At 46.9% G+C, this 27,080-nt stretch overlaps 1 protein-coding gene across 2 annotated transcripts in view; it reads right to left on the reverse strand.

The window, feature by feature from the left end:
• The window catches only part of KCNIP3 (potassium voltage-gated channel interacting protein 3), a 116,684-nt gene extending 90,017 nt beyond the window's left edge, over positions 1-26,667 (reverse strand). Inside the window, exon 1 of one of the 2 annotated variants that reach the window (XM_079987584.1) lies at positions 26,325-26,667. In XM_079987584.1, coding sequence (XP_079843710.1) covers positions 26,325-26,339 — 15 coding nt within the window. In that variant the 5' untranslated portion in view covers positions 26,340-26,667. Of the gene's footprint in view, positions 1-14,208; positions 14,371-26,324 lie in introns of those variants that run through there. The other variant, XM_079987585.1, reaches the window with a different exon arrangement.
• Between the last annotated feature and the right edge of the window lie 413 nt (positions 26,668-27,080).

The raw sequence follows: 27,080 nt of genomic DNA on the forward strand, positions 1-27,080 counted from the left end.
AAAAAAGACCCCGTTCTCATGTTGTCACCCTCCAGACTTCTCATGGTGGAGGCACACGAAGCAGAGCCTCAAATGATGATAGCAGGGTCTGGGGATAAGCGGTCCTTGATGACAAACTATGTAGAAACTGGTAATAAATTGGTAAAACACAAGGCACACCCTGCCTTTCACACTACTCACAAATTGAGACTGGATTTGTATATTCAGCCCCGAAGAATGGAAGATTCCAAGAGGCATCACAACTGAACTGGTCTTCCAGGCACTTCCAGACCATTGCTATTTTACACACCAAACTTTTTGCCATAAGGAAGGTGATGAGGAAAATGCACTGGAAAGTGTGGGTTAACACTGCCTTGGTGCAACTCTGTATAACTGCTCCCCAAAAACCAGAATGAATGCTCAATAAAAGGTCAATGTCTTCTATGCTTCCCACAAATTTTGTGCAAACAAATCAGAATGAGTGCTCAGTAAACAGGGTGCCTGGAAGCAGCCTATGACTGGCAGGGCGCAGGGGATGGCCAGGAGAAGAGGGGAATATGAAGCGGCTGAAGAAAGAGACTGTAAGCTTCTTGTGGAACTGTTCAAGGTGCTCATAGAGTTCTGGCTGAAAAACCCTGCATTAAATTAACAATCAGAGGACTCTCTGGAGAGATCCAATTTTGACAGGACAACTTGGTTTTTGCATAGTTCATCTTAACTTGCAAGGGAGAAGAAGGTCTGGCAAGTGTTAGAATCATAGAATCATTGAATTGTAGAGTTGGAAGGGACCCTAAGGGTCATCTAGTCCAGCCCCCTGCAGTGCACAAAACTCAGCTAAAGCATCCATGGCAGATGGACACCCAACCTCTGCTTAAAAACCTCCAAGGAAGGAGAGTCTACAACCTTCCAAAGGAATCTGTTCCACTGTGAACAGCTCTTACTGTCAGAAAGTTCTTCCTGATGTTGAGTCGAAATCTCCGTTCTTGTAACTTGAATCCATGGGTTCAGGTCCTTCCCTCCAGAGGAGGAGAAAAGAAGCTTGCTCCCTCTTCCATGTGACGGCCCTTGGGATATTTGAAGATGTGTTGATTTGGCAGCTCAGCTCCTGCAAACCTTATCTAGCTGATCTGACTTGCTAATACAGTACAACTGTTTCAGAAATGCATCAATAATGGCATATAATTTGGACAAAAAAATTGGCTTCCAGGTGGAAAAATCAAAATTGGAAACAGAACTGCTAGATCCTAAAATTAAGAACTTGTCAAGAATGTATAACTTGCTGTTGAAATGGAATACAGAGGATGAAACAGTGAAATCTGTTATGATTAAATGGGCACAAGACATTGGACATAATATTATGATGGCTGACTGGGAACAGTTATGGACCACAGGTATGAAGTTCACGGCATGTAATGTCTTAAGAGAGAATATAATGAAAATGATATACAGGTGGTACATGAACCAGTCAAGCTTGCAAAAATCTATCATCTGCCCGATAATAAATGTTGGAAATGTAAAGAGACTGAAGGTACATTCTTTCACCTCTGGTGGACGTGCCCAAGGATTAAGACTTTCTGGGAGATGATCTATAATGAAATGAAAAAGGTATTTAAATATACCTTTCTGAAGAAACCAGAGGCCTTTCTCCTGGGCATGGTCGGCCAATTGGTGCCAAAGAAGGACAGAACTTTCTTTATGTATGCTACAACAGCAGCAAGAATACTTATTGCAAAGTACTGGAAGACACAAGATTTACCCACCCGGGAAGAATGGCAGATGAAGGTGATGGACTACATGGAACTGGCGGAAATGACTGGCAGAATCCGGGACCAGGGAGAAGAGTCGGTGGAGGAAGATTGGAAGAAATTTAAAGACTATTTACAGAAACATTGTAAAATTAATAACTGTTAGAAGGATGTTGGAATAATATTATATGATTTTAGAAGGAATGATATAAAGGATTTGGGAATAACTGACTGTTAATTGGTGAAAGGAGGAAAAGTAAAGTTACATTATATTAAGATAATTTACAGGACTAAAATTTTAAAAGAGGGAAAGGATTTGCTGAAATGGATAATTGACCTAGAATACAAAAAAGGGAGGTGTGAGGAGGTCAAGGAAATAAGCTAATGAAAGATGTAATGAGAAGATTTGCTGTATTTTTCTTTGCGTTTTTGTTTCTGTTTAATGGATTTTATTTTTCTGTTTTTTCATATTGTGATGTATTATTTTGTTTTTGTTTAATGTGGTATTTTCACTTTTTCTTTCTGTAACCTTTAAAATTTTAATAAATATTATTTTTAAAAAAACAGAAATGCATCAATAACACAAAACCAAAGAAAAGCTAAAGAAGAGGCAGTAGCTATATGCCCCAAAAACCAGTTAGCAGATCTAGTATCAGGCATTACCAGCTTAAAAAGCAGCTGGGTCATTCATTGTCTCAACTCAGTTCAAAACTGGTTTGAGGGAAAACGCATCAAAGAACAATATTTCATTTTTTTAAAACCTATAAAGCTTCGTTCTAGATGATCTGTTTATTGAGTGTTTATCTTGATTTGTTAGCACGAAGGTGCCACCCACACTTAAAGCACATGGCTTCCCCAAACAATCCTGGGAACCATAGTTCACAGAGCTACCTTTAACAAACTATAGTTCCCATGATTCTTTGGAAAAAGCAGCGGTTTTTTAAATGTGTTCTTAAAGTATGGTGTGGGTGTGACCAAAGTTTGTGGGGAGGTTAGATATTGGTGACTGGAGCATTCATTCTGATCTGTTTGTAGGGAGGTTAGACAATGTTGCATCAAGTAATTGCTGTTCCAGACTTCCTGGTACATCTTTCTTACTGAAAATTGTTTGCTTCAAGAGAGAAGTGTTTGCTAAGCGTCTCAAGAATTGATCAGGAGAGCTTTAAACTAGAACTTGAAGGGGAGGGTGACAACATTACAAACGACAGAAGAACACTGGGGATAATAGCCTCATTGATGCACAGGAAACTGAATTGGTGCTCCAGAAAGCTGCTAAAGGGCAAGAAACTACAAGAAGGAAGCAGCTGGAGAGAATGACCCATGGTTTAAGTTGTCTCTACACAAATATGCAGTGCATAGGAAACAAGCAAGACAAATTGGAGCTTTTAACACAGGATGGCAAATATTACCTGATAGGCTTTACCTGGTGGGATTTGACTCATGACTGGGATGCAGGAATTGAGGGATATAACCTATTTAAAAGGAACAGACCAAACAGGAAGGGAGGAGGAGTAGCACTGTATGTAAAGGATGTGTAGAAATCTATGACCTGGAGCATGGAAAGCTGAGTGAATGGGTAAAAACTGTTGAAGAAATAAACAACAGTAACCTTACTGTGAGGGTCTGCTATAGACTGCTTGGCAATCTGCCTTCTTGGTGCCTTTTGTGGATCAGGGGAATGCTGTGGACATAGTGTATCTTGAGTTCAGTAAGGCTTTTGACAAAGTCCCCCATAATATTCCCGTGAGGAAGCTGGTAAAATGTGGGTTGAATGAGGTAACTGTTAGGTGAATTTGTAGCTGGTTGACTGACCGAATCCAAAGAGTATTCATTAATGGTTCTTCATCATCCTGGGGAAAAGTGACAAGTAGGGTACCATGGGGTTCTGTCCTGGGCCCATTGTTGTTCAACATCTTTATAAACAACTTGGATGAAGGAATTGAAGGGATGCTCATCAAATTTGCGGAAGACACCAAACTGGGAGGGGTAGCTAATGCCACAGAGGACAGATTCAGAATTCAAAATGATATTAACAGATTGGAGAACTAAGCACAAACTAACAAAATTTCAGTAGGCCCAAATGTCAGGTTCTGCACTTAGGCAGGAAGAACCAGATGCCCAAATATAGGATGGGGGGGGGGGACGACGACACCTGGCTTACTAGCAGTACGTGTGAAAAGGATCTAGAGGTCTCGGTGGACCACAAGCTTAACATGAGTCAGCAGTGTGATGCAGCAAAAACAACAAAAGATAATGCCATGCTAGGCTGCATCAACAGAAGTATAGTGTCCAGATTAGTACCACTCTATTCTGCCTTGGTCAGACCACACCCAGAATACTGTGTCCAATTTTGGGCACCACAATTTAAGGAGGATGTTGACAAGCTGGAAGGTGTGCAGATGAGGGTGACCTAGATGATGATGAGGAACACCTGAAGGAGCTGGGTATGTTTAGCCTGGGGAAAAGGAGACTGCGGAGCGATATGATAGCCATCTTCAAATATTCAAGGGCTGTCACATGGAAGATGGAGCAAGCTTGTTTTCTCCTGCTCTGGAGGCTAGGACCTGAGCCAATGGCTTCAAGTGACAAGAAAGGAGATTCCAATTAAACATCAGGAATAACTTTCTGACAGTAAGAGCTGCTCAACAGTGGAACGGTCTCCTTCGGGAGGTTGTAGACTCCTTCCTTGGAGGTTTTTAAGCGGAGATTGAATGGCGATCTGTCAGCTGAGATTCCTGCATTGTAGGGGGTTGGACTAGGTGACCCTTGGTGTCCCTTCCACCTCTACAATTCTTTGATTCTATTATTATTGCTTGCATGCATACCATCATCATTACAGCAAAAAGAAAAGTGGGGCAAGTGGTTAATGCACCTCTGCAGCCAAGCCAACTTTCTGAGCCTCTCTTGAGATACTCCATAAATTGGCCCTTTTCCTCAACAACATTCCAAACAAAGGACAGGTTTGGCTTGCTAAGGTGACTACTCTGCCAAGGGGCAGCAAATCCTCACCACACCCTGTTGCAAGCTGGCTACTGTAGATGCTTCCCTCCCCTCATGCACACCTTGTTTAAAAATAGGCCATGGTGCTGCCGCCGATGTGTTCTGGATTCTAGCCTGCCTGGCTGCAGAGGCACAGCGGATGATTCAACCCTCTGAAGTGGTTTTGTGTTCAGCTGAAGCATCTTTAATAGCTGGAGAGCAAGCCTAGCTTTCGGAGAAGTGGGGGAAGCTGTGCATCATTTTCTGAAAAGCACTTTTAACACGTAGATGCCATTTTAGGTCTGGCTTATGTTACCTCCTTTAAATTCAGATTCCATGTTCCCACTCCAGTTAGCTCATTTTTGCTTCTGGATTTTGCCTCCGGGTCACAGGGACACAGGCAGCTGTATTATTTCAACAAATCTTTTCAGACTATGACTTGCATTAAAACATTTACTCATTTATTGAACTTCTTAAATTAGGTTGTAGCTTAGGTCTTAAGGGGTCATAATGCTTGGTGACAGTCAGCTCCCCAAGGCAGCGAGTTAACATTTGTTATGAAGAGCAGGAAACCCTTAAATCCCCTCTCCCAACCCCGGAAATGTAAAACTTGATGTAATGTAAACCTTTGCCAACCTGATGTCCTCCAGATGTTTTGAACTACAACTCCCATCAGCCCCAGCCTGCACATTGTAGTCCAAGACAATTGGCAGTCGCCAAGTTGGTTCAGGCTGTCTTGTTGGCATGTTATGCAAAAAGGCCCTCTGGGCACGGTTTGATGTTTCTATGCCAACAAAATATATTCAATGTAGGTTTTAGCAGAAACAGTGGATCATCCTACATTCCTTCTTAAAACAGGAAGACATAAGGAAAAAAATGATTTGAGATTGGCGAGAACAACAAAGTGCAGTACAGTAGCACCTCAGTTCTCAAACATAATTCGTTCCGGAAGACTGTTCGACTTCTGAAATGTTCGAAAACCGAGGCGCAAAGGTCTGGCTACAACTGAAAAACTGAAAAACACGCAGCGGAAGCTGTGCGACTTCCGAGGCGCGTTTGAAAACGGAAACAATTACTACCAGTTTTTCGGCATTCGGAAACCGAAACTTTCGGCTTCCAAGACGCTCAAAAACTGAGGGACCACTTTATTAACATGTTCTATTTTTACAAGAAGCAGCTTCAGAACATAGACCAGCAAATGTTTGTCCAACTGCAGGTGACAATGAACTAAGAAGTACATATAACTGACCAGGTAAACAGGTCATTATATTCTGTCTATCTTTTTGCTGGATCCTTCTCTCTGTGTGCATCAATAATTCAGACAAGCGTCTCCCCCTTTTGTTTTCGGCATTCGCAGGCTGTTCATTATTTATTGGTGTTGGCTTTGTTGCCACCGGCTGGCACACCTGTTTCAAAAGCCAGCGGCACAGGAAGATCAAGCCGCTCTTTGAAGGAGGCCCATTCCGCAAAGAGCCACAGAGTCTCCAACAATCCCAAAAATGGTTCTGTCACAAGACAGTATTTGGTCATGAGTGGCAGGCAGGGACCATAGCCAGCCTTAGAGCTCAAGGGGCAGGGCACCATAAAGGGAGGGGGGTAGTTCATCCCTATGTACATATTTATGTTTTACTTGTATTCATTAAGGCTATAATTAATGATGAGAATGAGAATGGCCATCATTATAACTGTTACCTGCACAGGCATTGCAGCAGAGCTAGGCCAGGATGCCAGAGCAAACCATTCTTCTACTTCCTATTTTCTTTGTCCTCATCCTTCCATCTACCCAGCCTCTGGCTGCCTTTCCTGTCCCCTCCCTTTTCTCTTCCTCATCCTCCCTCAGCTCAATTCATTTTCTTGTTCCCTCCATCCTGCTCCAACTTATCCTTCCTTTTTATATTTCACTACTTTTTTTTTGCTCCCCATCCTCCATTAATTCACTTCTCTTCCATTTCTCCCTTTCCCCCTTCTCTCCAGCCACTGTCCCTTCTCTCTGTGATCCAAATCCTCCAACCAGCAAAACTACAAGTGCTTTACTCTCCTCTCCCACCTCCCCAAGAAGTCTGTGTATTTACACAATTTTAAATTGATGGGAGTATTAGTGCAAAACATCTGTAGGGCACCAGGTTGGGGAAGTCTGTTCTAGAGGGTTCTAACCAGGTGTTCGTTACCTGGCCAGAAATGCCCAGTGTTCCCTCATCCAACTGCTACCTTTGTTGGCATGAGGAACAGGGAAGTAATTCAGAAGTCATGAGCCATGAAAAATCAACCAATCAAGGCAGGGCTTCAGGGAGCTCTGAAGTCCCACTCAGCCAGGAGTCTGCACTCAGCGGCTCAGTGTGAATCATTGTTCAGGGCTTATCTCCTTCTAATCAGCCTCTGTGAGAGTCAGACAGGTATACCAATTCCCTCCCTGCATTGAGGAACAGTTGAAGGAGCTGGGTATGCTTAGCCTAGAAAAGAGAAGACTAAGAGGAGAGATGATAGCCATCTTCAAATATTCAAGGGCTGTCACCTGAAAGATGGAGCAAGCTTGTTTTCTTCTGTTCTGGAGGGGAGGACTCAAGTTACAAGAAAGGAGATTTTGACTAAACATCAGGAATAACTTTCTGACAGTAAGAGCTGTTCAAGAATGGAACGGTCTCCCTCGGGAGGCTGTGGACTCTCCTTCCTTGGAGGTCTTTAAGCAGGGGTTGGCTGGCCGTCTGTCATGGATGCTCCAGCTGAGATTCCTGCATTGCAGGGGGCTGGACTAGATGACCCAGAGTCCCTTCCAACTCTATGATTCTGTGTGTAAACTCTAAACAAACCATAGTGGAGTCCCTTAGACTGTTGGATAGCATCTTGTAGGCCTCCTTCCAGAAACTCCTGCAGCCAAGCTGGTGTCAAATGTATTGCTCTGTTTTCATTTGGACCACATCAGCAAGGGCGAGAGGAGGATATTGTCATCTGAGCAGCCCAGGACCTCCATACACACTACCCAGGACTGCACCTACCGTACTTTAGTGCTGGCAACACAGCGGTTTAACTTCACCCCTGGAGGTGCACTCCATTGTCTCTCAAGACAGACAGATGCTAACAACAACTGCTACTGAGTATTTGCACACATGAGGCTTAATACGTGTTTGATGCCTCTTTCACCCACGGTGCTTGTTGATCATCCTGAATAAGAACCTAGGAAGCTGCCTTATACCAAGTCAGGCCATTGACCCATCTAATTCAGTATGATCTACACTGACCGGCAGTGGCTCTTCAGAGCTGCAGGCAGGGAAAACTGCCGGCCCTACCTGGAGACAGAAGGGATTGAAACTGGACCTTCCGCTTGCAAAGCAGACGCTCTGCTCTTGTTGTGGGAACAGGCATTCTGGACCAGTGTAAGTTTTTATGGGCTTGCCTTTCAAGCCAATCTAAGCAAAAAACACTTCATCCCTCCTGTCTGAGGATGCCCAAGGGTTTGTGCAAATGCATCTCCAGCCACTGCCCTCTCAAGCTGGAAAAAACTTCCATGATCTGCTGAGAGCTGGATTACCAGTTTCTAACATCTTTTGTGCAAGTCTACCATATGTTCCGTGGGCAATTGTTCTCAGTTACTTTCTGGCTGCCTTGCAGTAAGAGAGAGGTGAATCTGTCCTTTTCAGTTTCTCTCAGTTTCTAATTTTCCCAATCTTAAATCCAGTTCTCCAGATTTCTATATCAATTTGTATTAGTTATCATGAAAATTCATTAGCATTTTAGTGCAAATTTATCCTAAAGCGTTAGTTTTTTACATGCAATTTTCCCTAATATATTTTCCCTAAAATAATGTGTTTTTATCTGCTATTTTCATTAATATATGCATTTATATGCACACCTTCCCCTAGTACATGCATTTTTGCATACATTTCTTGGCTGGGAGAACAGCTCTGCAAAAATCAGATAAGTGTGAATTTTGAAGGTTGATTTGTATATTGTTTCAGGAAGTGCAAATTAGGTAGGCTCACTTTTAAATGCAAACTCAATTATTTTTTCCTGTATTATAATTGCAATTGACATAAAAATGAGGGGGGGGGGTCATTCCCAATTTTCAGCTTTGTGCTTTTGTTTAGTGCAAAAAGCAGTAAGAGGAAGCAAACTCTTGAACCAGTGAATCCGTGGTCTTTCTCTGGGTCATCTTTTCACACTCTGAGTTGCTACCAACACAAGTGTGCACTTAACAGGCTCTACAGAAAATCCAGGTTCCCTGACAAGCACATCCCTGTGACACATGCAAACATATTATTTGCTCCATTCATACTTTATGCTTTTAAACGTACACCTAAAGCAGATAATGGGTGAAGGGTCTTCATTGCTGGTCTTCTTCTGCCATGATGGTCATGTTCTGCCTGCACTGTCAGAGACAACAAGCCTCTGAACACCAGTTGCTGGGAACTGGAAAGGTGGGCTCATGCCCGGCTTATGGGCTTCCCCTTGGGGCATCTAGCTGGCCGTGGTCCAGCTGAGCTCTTCTTACGAAGTCAGTGTAATCTCATGGTCTATTGCATTCATCCCTTGTGACCTCCTCTCCCTTCTCCTGATGTCTTCCTCCTCATTCACCCCTTTGTGTAATTTTAGACCAGCATAAATTTAGTGAAGGCAAGGACCTGTTTTACTTGTTTGCTTATGTCGTTCTGTAAATAATATCCTAAAGGCTCTCAATGGCCACTAGCCATGCTGGCTATGCTCTACGTCCAGTGCTGGAGGCTGAATGTCTCCAAATACCAGCTGCTGGGAATCACAAATAGGGAGAGTGCAGTTGTGCTCATGTCTTGTTTGGGAGCCTTCCTACTAGGGCATTTGGTTGGCCGCTGTGATGGCAGGATGCTGGACCAGAGAGATGCTTTTCCTGATACAGCAGCCAGGCTCTTCTTATGTTCCCTCTCTCTCTCTCTCTCTCTCTCTCTCTCTCTCTCTCATCTGTGCTGCCTGAAAGAGAGGTTGTCCCCCCCCCTCAGCAGAAAAAGTGGGGGTCAGTTGGCATAGCAGCTGCTTCAGCTGACAGCTGCTCTTTGAGATAAGAAAGGCATCAGTCACTGAAGCTGGCATTGGGTTCACCCAAGAGGACTGTGTGGCATAAGAAGGAGACAAACGGAGAAGGAGATAGAGGAATGGTGGGGTCAGAGGCTAATAGGAAGCTCTGGAGTCCAATGTGGGGGGAAGCAAGAATAGTTTGAGCAAAGGGAAGGGGGAGAAATTTCAGATTTGGGGGGAGAGGCCAAGTCTCACTGCCAGCTTTTCCCAACCTTGCGCCCTCCGCTTGTTTTGACTCCCGCCGGCCCCAGTCAGCATGTAGCTTTGAGATGGCTGATATGGGTTCTTCTGCTGCACAAAGAGTGTTACAACTTCTCGTTCAGGGATGGAGAACTTTGGGGCCTCCAGATGTTGCTCACAGCATTCCTGACCACTGGCTATGTAAACTGGAGCTGGTGGAAGCTGGACTCTAAAAACATCTGGAGGGACACAGGTTCCACAACCTAGGTTCATTCTTGCAACAGCCCTATGAAACTGGTTGCAATTATTCAGATTTTACACATGGGGAAACAAGTCTGAGAAAGGTTGCTTGTGGTCACCCAGATAACATGTAGCTAAAACAGTAAGAAATGATCCTTAGAACTTATGTATCAATTTGTATAATTTTTGTAAGGAAACCCTGGATTATTATTATCCACATGTTACAGATGGTGTTGTAGGAATGTCTCTTAAAGTGAAGGATGCTTGGTCTAAGAACACAAAACAAGTCTGTGGCCGAGTTGAGATATCCAGCCTGGGACTTATTCCTGTAATCGACCAGCTGATTCAAGCAGTGCAGGAATCGAGGTCTTCAAGCTCCAGTCTTTAGCTCACCCCACCCCCCATCTCTGGATGACTTGTGGGGCGGGGGAGGTTGGGTTCTGATGTGGTATTTTCTTATGGATATGCCAAGATTGCAAGCCACTGTGGCTCAACCCACTTCACTCTCTGAAGACCTTCTAAGATATCATGATGAGCAGCCATAGTGAAACAGAATCATAGAGTTTGTAGAGATGGAAGGGATCCCAAGAGCCCTTTTGTCCAACTCCCTGCAGTGCAGGAATCACTGGATTGGAACAGCCTCAGAAGCAAGTTCACACATGCAGGTTCTCCCCTCGATGAGAGCACTGTGATGCACTTGTGGTGAAATGGCTGTCACGGGTCAAAATGCCAGAGACAGAATTGGGGGCATGGCATGTAGGTACTTCCAAGACTCAGGGCACATTTGCCTCTGATCATGTTATGATGGTGGATGGCTCAGGTCTCAACTGTGATTTGCAGGGAGCTCAGACATCTTGTCAGCAAAGAAAACAATGTGATTAAAAGTGGTGGGGAAGAGCAGGAAATCTGAGAGTGGGACCCCTGATAACAGCCCTGGATAGAATTCTTTTTCACATTCCCTTTTCATTGAAATGAATGCAACTTACGTTATGCAAATAGTTACAAAACTTATGCAACTGACATTAAATAGTGGACAGTGAGACGAATAACATACAATTTGGGAGAAACCAAACTGCAGCAGAACAGAGACAGCACTGATTGTAACCGATACAGGTGAGAACAGCCTTCTTACAACCTTAGTCCCCAACTCCAGAATCTCCTGGGCAGAGTGTTCATAGGGGCTCTTGTCATGGAAAAAGATGCTCAGACAAATGATACTGCACAGACTAACTGGAAGAGCTTTTGAGAACAAGCTAAGAGGGGAGTGAAGGCGATAAAAAAGAGGGACATACCCAGGGGTGGAACAGGGCTGGCACTGCAGCACATCCGCACTGCCAACAGTCAGCATACACAAAATGGTCACTGAAACTGGGAGGTGGTGCAGCAATTGCTCTGAGCCCTAACTCTCAGGTGGCAACCCCATGCACAGTCCGTGGAACTTACTTACCGCTAACATGCAAGGCCTGGGCTAAATTATGCCCCAGAATGAAACCTCAACTGTCTTCCTTTACTGCCAACAGCTCTCTGGGATTTCAGGTGGGGTCTCTCCCAACCCTGTCTGAAGATGACAAGGACTAAACCTGGGAAGACCTGCATTCTAAACAGGTGGTCTACCTCTGAGCCATAACTCTTCCTCCAATAGGAACACAGGAAACTGCCTTATACCAAGTCAGACGATTGGCCCAGCTAGCTCAATACTGTCAACACTGTTTGGCAGTGGCTCTCGGGGGTTTCAGACAGCCCCCCTCCCCACTTCTCCCTGCCTGTGGCCACTGGATGTTGAACATAAGACCTTCTGAAGGGAAAACAGGCAGCATTTTTAGAGCATCTTTTGTGTGTTCAAAGCCCCTTCAGCGACATTATCTCAGTCATTTTTACAACAACCCTGCAAGGTGAGTCAGTGACTGTAATTATTCCCCCCGCCCCCAGTTGTGGGGCAGAGGCTGAGAGCAGTGGCTTTGTAGCACACAGCTGTCCAGTGGCAGGGGTTAAGGTTAGAAGCAGCTCACACTCTTAGGCAACACCAACTTGTTGCTCACATGCTGCCTTGGCAGACTGCATGGAAGAGGGGTTAGAACTGGGGAATTAAGGTCAATGGTGAGGATGATAATGTGAGGAGGAGAAAAAGTCTCCTCTGTGGAAAACAAGGAAAGACTTTGCATAACACGGGGGGGGGGGGTGTGTGTGCCAAGTGACCTCAAAAAACCCAAGGAGGCCACTCTGACTTCCAGGCTTCTCTGACAGGCTCCTGTCACTCCAGGCTTGCTCCAGAGTTGCCCATTTCACCAGCTACTTGACAAGAAAGGGCCAGTTTGACCTCTTCTTGTCACATTCTGAGTGGTTTCCTGCAGGGGAATAATTGTGGGAAATGCTCCATTTTAGGCACAGAAAGACCCACTTTCCTCCCTAGGAAATATATGTGAACAGTACCAGATTCCTGCCAGCTGCTGCGCATGCGGGGAGCAGGGTGGGGAGCTAGTGTGGCATGATGGTTAGAGTGCTGGGAGACCAGGGTTCAAATCCCCGCTCAGCTGTGAAGCTCACTGGGTGACCTTGGGCAAGTCTCTCTCTCTCTCTCTCTCTCTCTCTCTCTCTCTCACCTACTTCACAAGGTTGTTGTGAGGCTAAAATGGGGAGGAGCACCATGGGCACCACCTTGAGTTCCTTGGGAGAAAAGATTCTCTGCAGCAGAGTACTGTCATAATTGACTCAAATTCTTTTGAGGGAAAGGCTGTAGAAGAAGAACAGCAGAAGAACACCTGCTTTGCAGGCAAAAGGTCCTGGGTTCAACCTCTGGCTTTTCCAGGAAGAGCTGGGAATTCCCCCCACTCAGAAAACCTGGAGAGGTGCTGCCAGTCAGTGTTGGCAATTCTGAGCTGTGTCTGATTTGGTATAAGCACGCTTCCTTGGCTCCTGTACTCCTGTTTTTTGCTTTGCTTTTTAATTTTAATTTTCTTCTTAGAAACAAAATGCAGATGATCTGGCTGGTTTGCCTTAATTTGGGGAAGTGGTAGGTCTGGAGAGTGGATGGAAAAGATGGCAATTAAAGATGGTGAGGGGGAAAAGGCAGGGGGGAGAATGCTAGAAAAATCCCTATATAAGCTGAGAGTGCAGTGGACTTTGCAGTGCAGGCAGGAGTGGGAAGCATCAGCGGCCAGCCCCAAAACGCCCCGCTTCAACCTTCCAGGCTTTCGTCGGGTCCCTGGTGGATGCATGTCCTTAAATGAATACCGACTATAACAACACTTTGCAGCGTTCTCAACTGCTCAAAGCCCAAGACCATGCGCATTATTTCAGTGATCTTTGCAAGAACCCTGTAGGATAGGACAGTCCTCTTATTATCATAGATGGCTGCAAGAGGCCACCTTGTGAGCCAGAGACCAGATTCAAACCTAGACTTGCCTAACTTATGGCCCCTTCACTCAGCAGCCAGTCCTGGAAACAGGAGCTCCTGTGGTAGAGAATTATGGAACTGTAGAGTTGGGAGGGGTGCTGGGGGTCATCTATCCAACCCCCTGCAATGCAGAAATCTCAAAACAGGTCCCCCATGCAAATTGAAACCAGACCCTGCTTAGCTTTGCAAATGTGCTAGCAGTTTTATTGCTGCCCTTGTTGCACCCTGGTCTGCCTTTGCAGACCCACCCGAACCTGTTCTGGTGGGGGGCTGACACCCCCACCCCCGCCTAGAGCACTTTAAAGGGGGCAATCACAAAGCAGCAAGTTTGGAGATCGCTGAACAGGCTAAGAAACTCCCTCGCTGACCTTTTATTTTCTCCCTCCTCCACCCTCCTAACCTCCCTTGCAGGATTGTTGCAAGGCTGAAACGAAACCCGACTGTGCTCTCAACATCAGAAGTGCGGAGAAGCACTTGAAAACCAGCAACAGCAACAGTTCCCAGAACCCGCTTCCTTCGCCCACTTTGGGCTCCGCTTCCGGCGCCCCCAAAGGATGGGGGGGGGGCTGCCACCCCGGAGACAAACTTTCCCTTCCGCCTCCCGCCCCGAGGGGCACCCGGAGGCGCCCCCCCCCCGGACCCCGTTACCTGCATGGCGGGCTTGGCGGAGCTTCCGCGGGGCGGCGGCGGCGGCAAGAGGACGAGGCGGCGGAGCTGGCCGTGATGTAACGCGCTGGGCACCGGCGGCGGAGCGCGGCTCGTCCCCTCCCAAGCCGGCAGCTGAGCCGATGCCGAGCGAAAAGCCACCCGCCCGCCCGTCTGCACGGCGGCGTTGGCGTTCACTCCCTCGGCTCCTCGGCCCCGCCCCGCCCCCGCCCCCGGGCAGGTGCCTCCTGGGCAGCGAGCCCGGAGCCCAGCGCCCCGCTCTCTCAAGCTCCTGCCTCTCGGGGGTTGCCAACTTCCCTTCGCCCCCCCCCCCCCCCCGCTCCTGTGCCTTCGGGAGGCGATGGCGGGGCCGAGGGGTGAGGAAGGCCGCCTCTGCCCAAATGCCCTCCCCCCTAAAGAGTTGGGTTCTGTCTGTGCATCTGGGTCGTAGCTGGCAGCCCCTGGCACTGCCGGAGATTCCGCTGGGGCCGCCGGAACCATTTCTCATCCCATCTTTGCCCAACTACTTTGATGGGAACAGGAGTTTGGATGAACTTGCAATGGATGCCTACTGATATTTCTATTTCTAATTAAATGATGTCGGAGACTGAGCTTAGTTGGACTCTGCTGGGACTCAGCCTTAGAAGAGCCTTTTCCAATTGCCACCAGGCAGTCATGCAATGCTGAGGCTGGCAGTCCAAAACAGCTGGAAAGCACCAGGCTGGGGGAGGCAGCCCTAGAGCCTGCTTCCTCTCTGTCTCTCCATGTCCTGAGCACCTTCACACCAAGAGCTCAGCACAGGGAGAAGCCAACCTGCCTGTGGGTTTCAAGTGCCCAGCAAAACATGCCTCAAGGGCCACACGTAGCACCTGCCATCTCAGGCTCATGTCCCAAGAAAAGCCGGCATTAGGAGTCTGACATAATGAGTATTTTCCAGTGGCTGGAAATTATAGAGCCTAACCATCTCTGCGTTGCAGGGGGTTGGACTAGATGACTCGGGATCCCTTCCAGCTCTACAATTCTGTGATCTCAGCTGAATAAATAGCAATACAAAGCATCCATAAAATGAACTGATTGCTAAGTGGAGGCCCCCATACATCTGCATCCAGTACCTTCTCTGAGCCTTTCCCCCTCCTCCGCTCACTCACATAGCCTGCTTATCTGTGGTGCCACCGCCTACTCCCTTTTCTACTGAACCCCATCCCACCAACAACACACCACCCCGTCTCTCCCTAGGATTTACATGGGGACAGTTTTTGTGCTGAAAATATCTCAGCAGCTGGGAGATTTGTGAACTGGTGCTCCAGCTCCTCATTCAATGTTGAGTGGGAGCTCATTTGATTAGCTAAGGACAGAGCTCCTGCAGGCAATAACTAAGGAGGTTTCAGAGACCCACCCCAAGACCTTCTGCTGCCTGAGGCAAAGGGCAAGATAGCAGCCCTTCCCATTCCATGAATGCACAAAACTTAACTGGACCAGAAGCTGCATCTTTCTTCCACATGGAGATGGGATCGCACCCTCCATTGCACCTGGGAGCATCCCTCTTTAGGGAGTCCAGCGTAAACTGGGAGGCACATCCTAGCTCAGTCCTGCAACAAAAGAAAATGGCCAGGGGGTTCTGGAGGGAGAATGAACTGCGGCCCACTCCTTCCCTTGGGCCAATGGCCCATCCAGTCCAGCATTCTCACAGCGGCCAACCAGCTGCCTGGAAGAAACCCCTCCTGTGGTTTGCAGCAACTGGTAGGGCTGGCCCTGCTGCAGCTTGTGTTGTGTAGCAAAGTCCCCTTCCCCTTTGGGTGAATTTGTGTAACTTGGGAGATAAAGTGCAAAAAACAAAACCAAAGCCCCCTGTACTATTCCTCCACAAAACTACACATTCTGTGTTTTATTTGATGCCCTATTCACCTCTCTACAGCCATCAGTGCAGCCAAAGGCAAGTTTGACTTGATATATAGGAAAACAGACCCCAATCCAATACACCGTATTCTCATTCTACATTGCTCTCGTGCATTACACACATCCACTCTCTCCGATATGCGCTGAGTGCTCATAAATAGTTCAGCCCTCCCTCCACCCCATTCAATCAAAGAATCATGTCTAAGCCTGGAGAAAACCATCATTAGCAATGGGAACTGTAGTCCATACTTAGCCAAAATGTATGATATGCCTCAAGGCTGTCCCATTTGTTTTCTTGCTGGTTTCTTTTTTATAGACTTATTTCGGAAAAAGGAGCCGGGTCCAACTGAGGAACCAAACTGTCAAACCGTTAACATTACAAAGTGCCATCAAAGTCACTTTGCTCCAAGGCATGAAGTGCCTGTCCCTCTTGCTTGCTTCGTCTCAGCCTTCCGCTTTCTGAGCTGAGCTGATATTATACTTTTCATATCCACCAGCATTTGACAGAGGTTGAGAAAAGGTACAGCTATTTTAGATGATGTAAACAAAGGGATCCAGCATGGGCTTGATCTTAAGATGTAGGAAGCTGAGATTAAGGAACAGTGAGTGTGCAGCACATAAACCACACACACACACACACACACACACACACACACACACACAGTTCCATCAGATACATTCTGGGATGTTAACTTCATTCCCCTACTGTCTCCTGGGAATATACATATTCACATTTAGACACATAACATCATCAGGACATGTGATGCAGGAGATCTCTCCTGCTCCTAAAAAATAGCTGATGATATCTGGTGAGGGGTTCCAAAAAGAAAACCCTTAATGGATTTTGTTGCGGGGAGGGGACAGACTTCCTGGAAATTGCACCCCCGCTCTATGTCAGATTAGGATGAGGTCAGGGTGGAGCCTGCTGGGATAAAGTCGGAGCCTAGTGGCACCTGGGCAGAGCTGGAGGAGAGCAGTACATGTGAAAAGGATCTAGGAGTCTTGGTTGACCACAAACTTGACATGAGCCAACAGTGTGACGCGGCAGCTAAAAAAGCCAATGCAATTCTGGGCTGCATCAATAGGAGTATAGCATCTAGATCAAGGGAAGTAATAGTGCCACTGTATTCTGCTCTGGTCAGACCTCACCTGGAGTACTGTGTCCAGTTCTGGGCACCACAGTTCAAGAAGGACACTGACAAACTGGAACGTGTCCAGAGGAGGGCTACCAAAATGATCAAAGGCCTGGAAACGATGCCTTATGAGGAACAGCTAAGGGAGCTGGGCATGTTTAGCCTGGAGAAGAGGAGGTTAAGGGGTGATATGATAGCCATGTTCAAATATATAAAAGGATGTCACATAGAGGAGGGAAGGTTGTTTTCTGCTGCTCCAGAGAAGCGGACACGGAGCAATGGTTCCAAACTACAAGAAAGAAGATTCCACCTAAACATTAGGAAGAACTTCCTGACAGTAAGAGCTGTTTGACAGTGGAATTTGCTGCCAAGGAGTGTGGTGGAGTCTCCTTCTTTGGAGGTCTTTAAGCAGAGGCTTGACAACCATATGTCAGGAGTGCTCTGATGGTGTTTCCTGCTTGGCAGGGGGTTGGACTCGATGGCCCTTGTGGTCTCTTCCAACTCTATGATTCTATGATTCTATGATTCTAACACCTAGGGGGTGAGGGCAGGCTGTCTCTGCCTAGTGCCTTGGGAATCGTGCTTGGAGAACATTTAGGGATTGCAGCTAAGAGCAAAACTCAAGCCAAGTTCAAGTGGTGCAGGGAGTTAGAGCTTGGTGCCATCCACATATTGGTGACACCTCAGTCCAAATCTCCTAAAGATGCTCCCAACAGCTTCAGTTAGATCTCAAAGAGCATGGGAGAGAAGACTGAGCCTTGGGGGACCCTGCAAGTCAATCCCCAGGGGAGTGAGCAGGAACAGCATCTGGTGATAGGATCGGAACCACTACTACCAGGCAGGGCTTTCAACACACAATCCCTGAAGGTGGTCCAGGAGGATACTACGGCCAATGGCATCAGAAGCTATAGAGGTATCATGGTTTATTTACATGGTTGCTCTCCTTCTGTCCTGATAAGGGTCATCAATCATGGTGACAGAGGCAGTTTCAGTGCCAAATCCAGGCCTGAAGCTGGATTAAAATGGGTCCAGATACAGTGGTATCCTGGGTTAAGAACTTAATTCATTATTGAGGTCTATTCTTAACCTGAAACTGTTCTTAACCTGAGGTACCACTTCAGCTAATGGGGCCTCCCACTGCCGCTACCGTGCGATTTCTGTTCTCATCCTGAAGCAAAGTTCTTAACCCGAGGTACTATTTCTGGGTTAGCGGAGTCTGTAACCTGAAGGGTCTGTAACCCGAGGTACCACTGTACTCTGCTTTCTCCAAGCATGTCTGAAGTTGTGTCTACCTACATCTTGAGTACTTTGCCCCCAAAGGGAATATCTGCAACTGAGCTATAGTTATAGTGTAAACCTCTGGGTCCAGGGAGACCCTCTTAAGAAGGAAGCACAACACAGTCTCCTTTGAGGCTTTGCTTTGGGCCTTCCCTCTCCTGCATCAAGGCATTCACGAGTCCCTGAAACTGTTTGTTGTTGTTGTTTAGTTGTTTAGTCGTGTCCGACTCTTCGTGACCCCATGGACCAGAGCACGCCAGGCACTCCTGTCTTCCACTGCCTCCCGCAGTTTGGTCAGACTCATGTTTGTAGTTTCGAGAACACTGTCCAACCATCTCATCCTCTGTCGTCCCCTTCTCCTTGTGCCCTCCATCTTTCCCAACATCAGGGTCTTCTCCAGGGAGTCTTCTCTTCTCATGAGGTGGCCAAAGTACTGGAGCCTCAGCTTCACAATCTGTCCTTCCAGTGAGCACTCAGGGCTGATTTCCTTAAGAATGGATATGTTTGATCTTCTTTCAGTCCATGGGACTCTCAAGAGGCAGGGGGTAGTTTCCCTGAAAACTACCCCCTGCCTAACTTTTATCAACTACCCCCTGCCTAACTTTTATCAACCAAGAAGGACAAGAACTGAGAAAACAGGGCAGTCTGCACCCCAATCTTGAATTTGAAAACTCAGCACAGACACCAGCAAGCATAGTTTCACATTAAAAGTCCCCCCTTGACTGACAGTGAGATCAAATACATCTGAGGGTGCATTCACGCAGTGATGCAACAGTGCTCTGTTGTGAGGCCAACATTTGGCACCCTACCTCTCACCTTCCCTTCTAAGTCATTGCTGCAGGATTCTCATCCTGGTACCTCCTGTTTGGTCCACCATAATCAGAAAGGGCAATTCTGTTCATCCCTGGAGCAGGAGAAACCATGCAGAAGAGGAGCATAGTGGGAAATTTCCAAAGCCCAGATGCTCTTTCTTCATGGCAACCCCCAGAGCCACACACCTTCTAAGACTATGCAACAAAAATGAATTTTGACCAATGCAGACATTGCAACATCAATACAGAGCCAGATTTTCTCTCACTTCCTGCCTCCCAAGTTATGTAACATCCAGCCCGATGAAGAGCTCATGGTGGCTCAAAAGCTTGCTGCATTTATGTGACATGACATTTCGTCATAATGAAGGAACTTCAGCTAACAGAATCTGCCTCTTCCTCTGTTGAGCTCATTTATTTGGTGGGTCTCTCCCTGAGCAAAGTTTATTTAGTTGGCGTGCAGGGAACTGGCAAACAGCCCCCCAGGAGATGATGTCACTGTTCCCTGCTGTGAAATAAGTAGTGGCACGTCATCCCTGCTCCACTGATGTGGAAGTTCTGTAGCTGCACTTTTTAATTCCAGAAGGAATGTCAGGATGGTCTGTTTGACACTTACAGACAATGGCACTGGTAGCTGTACCATTTCCTACGCACAAATGGCTCATTCATAAGAATACAATCGTGCTTGCCATTTATACTGCACTTTAGAATGTTCCAGGTAATACGAGGAAACTAATACTGACCTAATTTGCAGAGCTGCTCTAAAGGTTCCTCTGGGATGAGAAGCGCAGACCTAGGGGCCCAAATGTGCCCTTAAGACCTCTTTATCAGACTCTCCCCAGGCCGCATCCTCTCCAGCCCCTCTTCATGGGTGTTTTTGCCTGGCTGGAATGTGCCCTTGAACCCTGACAATGCTTCTTGCATGACTGGGTGGAGGATGGAGAGTGATGCGGGAGTGTGAAGAAACTAACTTTGCAAGTGTGCAAAGGCAGAATTCACACTTATTGCTCTGCCTGTTTTTGTCTCTGGCACTGCCCACCCCTGTCATGTGGCCCCTGCAAGGTTGCTGAGAAGTGAATGTGGCCCTTGGACTGAAAAAGGCTCTCCACCCTTCATGAGAGGGGCAGAGAAAGACTCTTCAGCTGTTTTCTCCATGCCATTCATAAGTGTCTAAATCTCCATCCTGTGGCAGTTCCCCCACTTCCCAAAGAAATGCATTGCACTTTCCTGATACAGAAGGTTGGCTCCTCCTTTTCGAAGGGGAAACTTACAAAATCAGTATGAATAGACAATTTGTATCTGGCAGCCTTATCACATTTATTTGGACTCTGGGATCTAATTATAATTGCAAGGCAACTCCTTCTCTCTCTCTCTCTCTCTCTCTCTCTCTCTCTCTCTCTCGCATTCTCCATCAGCTAGAAGCAGCTGTCTGATTCTGCTGGTGGAGATGGAAATCTCTGTGCGGAATGAATTCCCAGTCAGTGTTCCAGCAGCAGAGGAACACTTTTATTTCGGTGCTGAATAAAGAGAGATAATTTAGGGGGCATTACTTTCACCTCTGGCTTGCTCTCCAAACTTTCACTAAAAGGACCCCTCCGTACCAGCAATATTTCCTTATTCAGAAATAACATTAGTTCACCAACCAACTGTCCTCCAGTGGCTTTGGACTCCAACTTGCATCAGCCCCAACCAGTGCTTGATTATCCAGTAAGCAGACTAAACATATGCTCAAGGCACCAGCAAACAAGTGTTGCTGGTTTTTTTTTTTTTAAAAAATTAACATTTGAATAAAATGTCAAAGTAGTCTTCATGGGGAGAAGCGGAACTTTGTTAGACTTCCTTCCTTTCCTACTCAGGTTAGCAGGGAGGACTGGACCCTACTCTGCCCTTAAGCTTCCACTGGGCTCTCTCCTCTGCTCCTTAGCCCACCCAAATGCCAGAATCTCTCCAGTCCAAAAGACATAAACTTTTGTCCACATAATCAGTAAAGTGTACTGTAATCCACAAAACATATGCCACAATAACTAGTTGGTTATTCTTTAATGCGTTGCAGGACTCTCTTTGCTGCAATTGACTAATACAGGCACCCTCCTGGAAATGGGTCCAGCCCCAAAATTAGTTACTCTAATAGCCTTCAACAACTTGGTGCTCTCCAGATGTTTTGGACTCCCAGCTCCCATCATCAGGCCCACCAGGGGCTGATGGGAGATGTACTGCAAAGCAACATATGCAGGGTACCAGGATGGAACAGGTTGCCCTATACAGGTGATTTCCTGCTTCCACAGGAGTTACGTTCCCGGGTACCACGCATAATTGCGTATAGTGGGAGCACCATTGGGTTCAGTGGTCGGTGGGACTGAAAAATAAACAAATTTCCTTGATACACCCCCATTATTATTATGCTAAGTGCATAAAGCTGAACACGCTCTAGTTGAATACGTGTAATTTGGAGGGTGCCTGTAATGACCACAGCTGACCTCAACAAATCTGTTGATTTTGAACTCTGTCATCATTTTGTTTATAGGAATTAAGAGCCAATCTGAATCCAGATGTCTAACCAAATGTATAGCAGTCCATGGTTGAAGTCGTGTTAATATTTCTGAAGCAGGGTCCCTGTCTCCCTCGTCCTAGAGCTCCCAGTCAGTGTGAAATAGGAACTTTTCACCACCTCCCTTTGTGCTGGTTGGAGCCAATCAGAGTGATAAGATGTGTGATTCCTGTACTGCAGAGGGTTGGACTAGATGGCCCTTGGGGTACCTTATAACTCTACAATCCTATGATTCTATGAGGTGAGTCAGCCTCTGAGGGTTGCTTTCACTGGAGAAAGCACACAGGAAGAACACCAAGAGGTTGTTCTGTAGGCTCAAAGTGAAGCATTTAGGAGATCTGAAATCACAAGGCGCTTCTATGTTTCAAGAGACTGGTGTGCAAGTTCTGTTACATCAATTTATGTCGCTCTGAAATAAGATATTGGAGCACTCCAAATCACTACCCATTTATAAGGCCCAGAAAACAGTAGATCTAGCTGAAAGGCAATACAGGAAGATCTGCACTGATTGTTGCAGTGCATCCCTAATTATAATTATTATATAATTATATTGTATAATATTAGAAGGTTGCATAATCTTAGAAGGCTGGGCCTTCGCATGGCTGTGAGGGGATGTGGCTGTGCCTAGCATGAAGGGGACCCCCTCTCCCCCTCTCCCCCCTGCCCCCGTACTTCTGAATTTGCTACCTCACTACTATGTTTAACCAGCTGGAGAGAGAAAATGATGTGGCATTTTTTATTTGATGGCACAGGGTGAGGAAGTTTCTTTGAATTTCAAAGCCCTGCTTTCTCTCTTTTTCTCTTTAATATGGAAATCTCAGTCCTTACAGTTTGACAGGTGTTACGTTTTCAGCTAAACTATTTTTGTCTCTCTTTGCTGGCCCAGCCCTGATGCCTGATTTGTTCTCCTCCTCGTCTTCAAGTGTGCATCTTTTTCCTGACAGCTTTTGAACTGCTTTAGTTTTGTGATAATGATAACAATTCAGCACAGCATGTGGGTACATGTGACCACTGAGCACGCGAGGAGTCCCATCACACCCGGTTTACTTGAGGAATGTGGTTGTGCTGCAGAAGACCAGTCCCCCCCCTCCCCCCCCCCCCCGCAGGAACAAGGCCTCTCACCAGAACAGGGCAGATGGTATCACAAATGATCTCAAATGGCTGCACCAACACAAATAGAGGCATATTTGCCACACTTCTGTTCTCATATCAAAGATAAATTACCAAGCCCCTTCACCTCTCTCTCTCTCTCTCTCTCTCCCACCCCCACCCCCAGAACTGCACATTGCTAAAGTAAATGTACTGTCTTGTACTCAGGGCAAATCCACACCAGGCATTTAAACATCAAACAACCATTCAAATAAAAATTCAAATAAAATACATTCAGTGCACATTTAAACCACAAGGCTTCTCCCAAACAATTCTGGGAGCTGTAGTTTGTTAAAGGTGCTGGGAATTGTAGCTCTTTGAGAGGAAGACCAGTGTCTTTGGAGGAAGTCGTGTTTTATTGTTGATATTTATTTATTTATTTATTAATTATTGATTTATTAGTTTTTCTTTTGTCACAGCAAACAAGCACATAAATTAAAAGCAGCATTTAAAAATCAATAAGAAAAATGTGTGTCAAGTGTGTTTTCAATGTATGGTGTGGATCTGCCTTCAGTTTCTTGGGCAAGTTATATGGCTTCTGTGAAATGGGCATTATGCTGCAGCAAAACAAGGTGGAGGGAAAGGATTGGCTATGAGTTTAGCACTCAGATCACAACTCTGCCTTCCACTCCGTTTCTTGAGCAAGCAACTTGTCTCTCAGCCTTCAGTGAAGTGAGCAATCATTATTCAACTACTGGTCCGGTGAGTTGTGTTTCATATGTGAAAGAAAAATGAAATCTAAAAAAGCTTGGAAGCACCTTCCCACATAGCAGTCCTCTTTGTCTAAGTTCCAGAGGTGCCCATGGGCCCCAAAGGTGGTGGGACTCTGTTTTTTCAGTTGTGTGCTATATGCATTTACTCTGCAATAATGGCCGCTCACGGCTTTCCTGGGGGGCGGTGCTTGCAGTCCCTCTTGCTCAGGCCTCGATCCCCATCACTGGCCAGGCTCACTTCCCAGCATTGCAAGGAATCCCCCATAGCCTCAGGATCTCGGGGCTGGTTGCCCACCAAAATGCCTGTTCAAACAGGCCAATCGGTGGCCGCTCACGGAGGGCAGAGCCTGGGCTGCCATACACCCAGATTTATCCTGGATCTTAGGCAAGTCAAGCTCAACAACTTTCATGGTGTCCTGGTTTTTACTTTTGGAAATATGGCAACACTAGCAGAGCCTTGGCTGCTCTGCTCTTTACCAGTTTAAAAGTCAATTTGGTGTTACTTCTTTTCATTAACAGTACATTAGCAAAACACACCAGTGTGATTATATACTATCACTACTCAAAACACACCTCAGCATGTATGGTGCAGGAAGTGCATCCTTACACGTCCTTTAGAGCATGTTTGTTGGCGAAAAGAGGACATATCTATCCTCCAATCCGAAATATTACTTCTGGAGACCTGGCAGGAGAGGCCTGAACCCTGACCATGATGTTCCAAGATGGGCACCAGACTGTCCCTGGTAAATAGGGACACAAATAGGAATGCAGTGGTACCTCGGGTTAAGTACTTAATTCGTTCCGGAGGTCCGTTCTTAACCTGAAACTGTTCTTAACCTGAAGCACCACTTTAGCTAATGGGGCTTCCTGCTGGCATCGTGCCACCGGAGCCCAATTTCTGTTCTTACCCTGAAGCAAAGTTCTTAACCTGAAGCACTATTTCTGGGTTAGCAGAGTCTGTAACCTGAAGCGTATGTAACCTGAGGTACCACTGTACATGATATGTGGCACTTCATCCAATGAGAAAGGGAGGCCATAACGGGATCTAACGGAAGGACATATTGGAAGTGTAGGATTCACATCATTTAATTATACATGATTACACTTGGACTGTCTCACACGTGCCAATACACCTCTTGATTTCTGAACAATTAACTGCTATAAACTTGAAGATACATGCAAGTTGATCACTGCAGCATCAAGTCACAAATGGCATGTGTGGATATGGTACCACAGAAAGAACATCCACATCACCTTAAGCCAGTAGTTTTTCAACCAGTGTGCCATGGCCCCCTGGGGTGCCTTGAATGGTGGTCAGGGGTGCCATGGGCAACACTGGCCTCTGTCCCACTTTCCTTCCCTCCCTCCTCTGATGCCCTCTCGAGTCTCCGCCTCCCAAAGGCTTGCACAACTGTTTGTTGCAGCAGCCCTGGCTACTAGCTCCCCAGGCAAAAGGTGCCTCTGGGGCTGGCCAGGGGGTGTTTCCCAGGCCCCAGTGGGGCAGTGTGAGGAGGCACCTCTTTTGGAGGTGGGGGGGGGCAGCTCAGAGACCAGGGGCAGCAGCTCCCAAGGAGAGGGGAGAAGAGGAGGCTGAGGGAACCCTCCACAAGGGAGGGGGGAGGCGCTGCCGGCTCTGCAGGCAAGAGGTGACATAACTGGGCTCCTGAGCCCTGCAGGAGTCTGCAGAAAAAGGACCCAAAAAGGTTGAAAACCTCCGCCTTAAGCAAAGTTTTCCAAAGGACTCAGTGCACGCATGCGGTGCCTGCTACTAGTCACCAAGTGTAGGAAAAATGAGTTCTAACCAAGGTACGTGTGAACTAGTCAACTATGATCACAGGAACAAGCATCATATATTATTTCACTTTTATGCACATTTTAAATTTTCCTATATACCCAGCTTGCCTGCATTCACAAACACAAGGCATGCATTTGTGCAAGAAATGCACAACTTACACAACTTTATGGCTATGGCTCTATCCATATAGTCCATTTAAAGTACTCTAGTACTACTTTAACAGTGACGACTTCCCCCCAAAATTATGGGAACTGTAGTTTGCTAAGGGTTACTAAGAGTTATTAGGGGGCCCATAACAAACTACAGCTCCCAGTGGTCTAAACCACTGAGCCTCTTGCTGGTCGTGCTGATCGGAAGGTCAGCGGTTCAAATCTGCATGATGGGTTGAGCTCCCATTGCTCTGTCCCAGCTCCTGCCAACCCAGCAGTTCAAAAGCATACCAGCAAGAGCAAATAGTACCACTGCAGTGGGAAGGTAAATGGCATTTCCGTGCGCTCTGGTGCTCACGGTGTCCTGTTGTGCCAGAAACGATTTAGTCCTGCTGGTTCCCTCAGCCGGAAAGTGAGATGAGCTCCACAACCCCAGAGTCACCTTTGACTGGACTTAACTGCCAGGGTTCCCTTACCTTTTTTACAGTTCCCAGTGTTCTTTTGGTGGAAGCCACTGCTGTTAAAGTGGTATAAGAGTCCTTTAAATGGAAGGTGTGGATGGGACCCATGCAACCTCAGAGGCAGAGATTTTCTTCCGAGCATCTGCCACCCCACCTGCAGGCTTCACTTTCGCGTGGCATTTACTCACCAGGTTCTCAAACATCTCCTTGCTGGAAACTTGAGGGTGGTTTTCGGCCGTTTTGTGGATTCAGTCCCAATGTGGGGGTTGGTGCGAGGTGGTCTCTCTCTCTCTCTCTCTGGCCTACAAAATCCAAACAGCGCCGGCTGTTGCTCCTGCGACTTCCCTGGGAGTTGTTCCCTTGAGGCTGCTCTCGCCAGGCCTGCCTTGGCGGCTGAGCGAAGAAGAGGCGGAAAAGTGGAGCGAAGGGGCCCTGCCAGCTGCCTTTGTCCTTGTGGAAGCATCCTCAACAAAAGAGAACACCCCTGTGCCAAGTTTACCTATTGAACCATTATTCCCACTCTCTGTTAGGCAACATGCCAGCCTAGGCTGCCAGTTTCCATAGCAACCGAACTCTCAGCGCCCCCTCCCCCTTTGCTCTCTCTTTCCTAATGCAGCCCCTGAGCTGAATACATGAACCCCATGGCCCCCGCACAGACCGCCAGGGGGATTTAAAGGGGCACCCCCTATCAGTACGGAGGGGTCCGGGTCTGTGAAAGGCAGACGTTCTTGCTGCCTGTGTCTGTGGAAGACCTTGACCGGAAGGAAGGAGACGGGAAGAACACAGGAGTGAGGGAATTGGGGCCAGCCAGAGGGCCAGATCCTGATCTCCCCCACCCAACGGGAGCCAGCTTTGACTGGTGGGTGGGGCCACCCACCCATGGGCGTAGGCAGGGTTTTTGTTAGGGGGAGCAGGACTTTGTTGGTGAGGCAGAAACAACATGA

The sequence above is a fragment of the Podarcis cretensis genome, assembly GCF_951804945.1.
Source record: "Podarcis cretensis genome assembly, chromosome: 8".
NCBI lineage: Eukaryota > Metazoa > Chordata > Lepidosauria > Squamata > Lacertidae > Podarcis > Podarcis cretensis.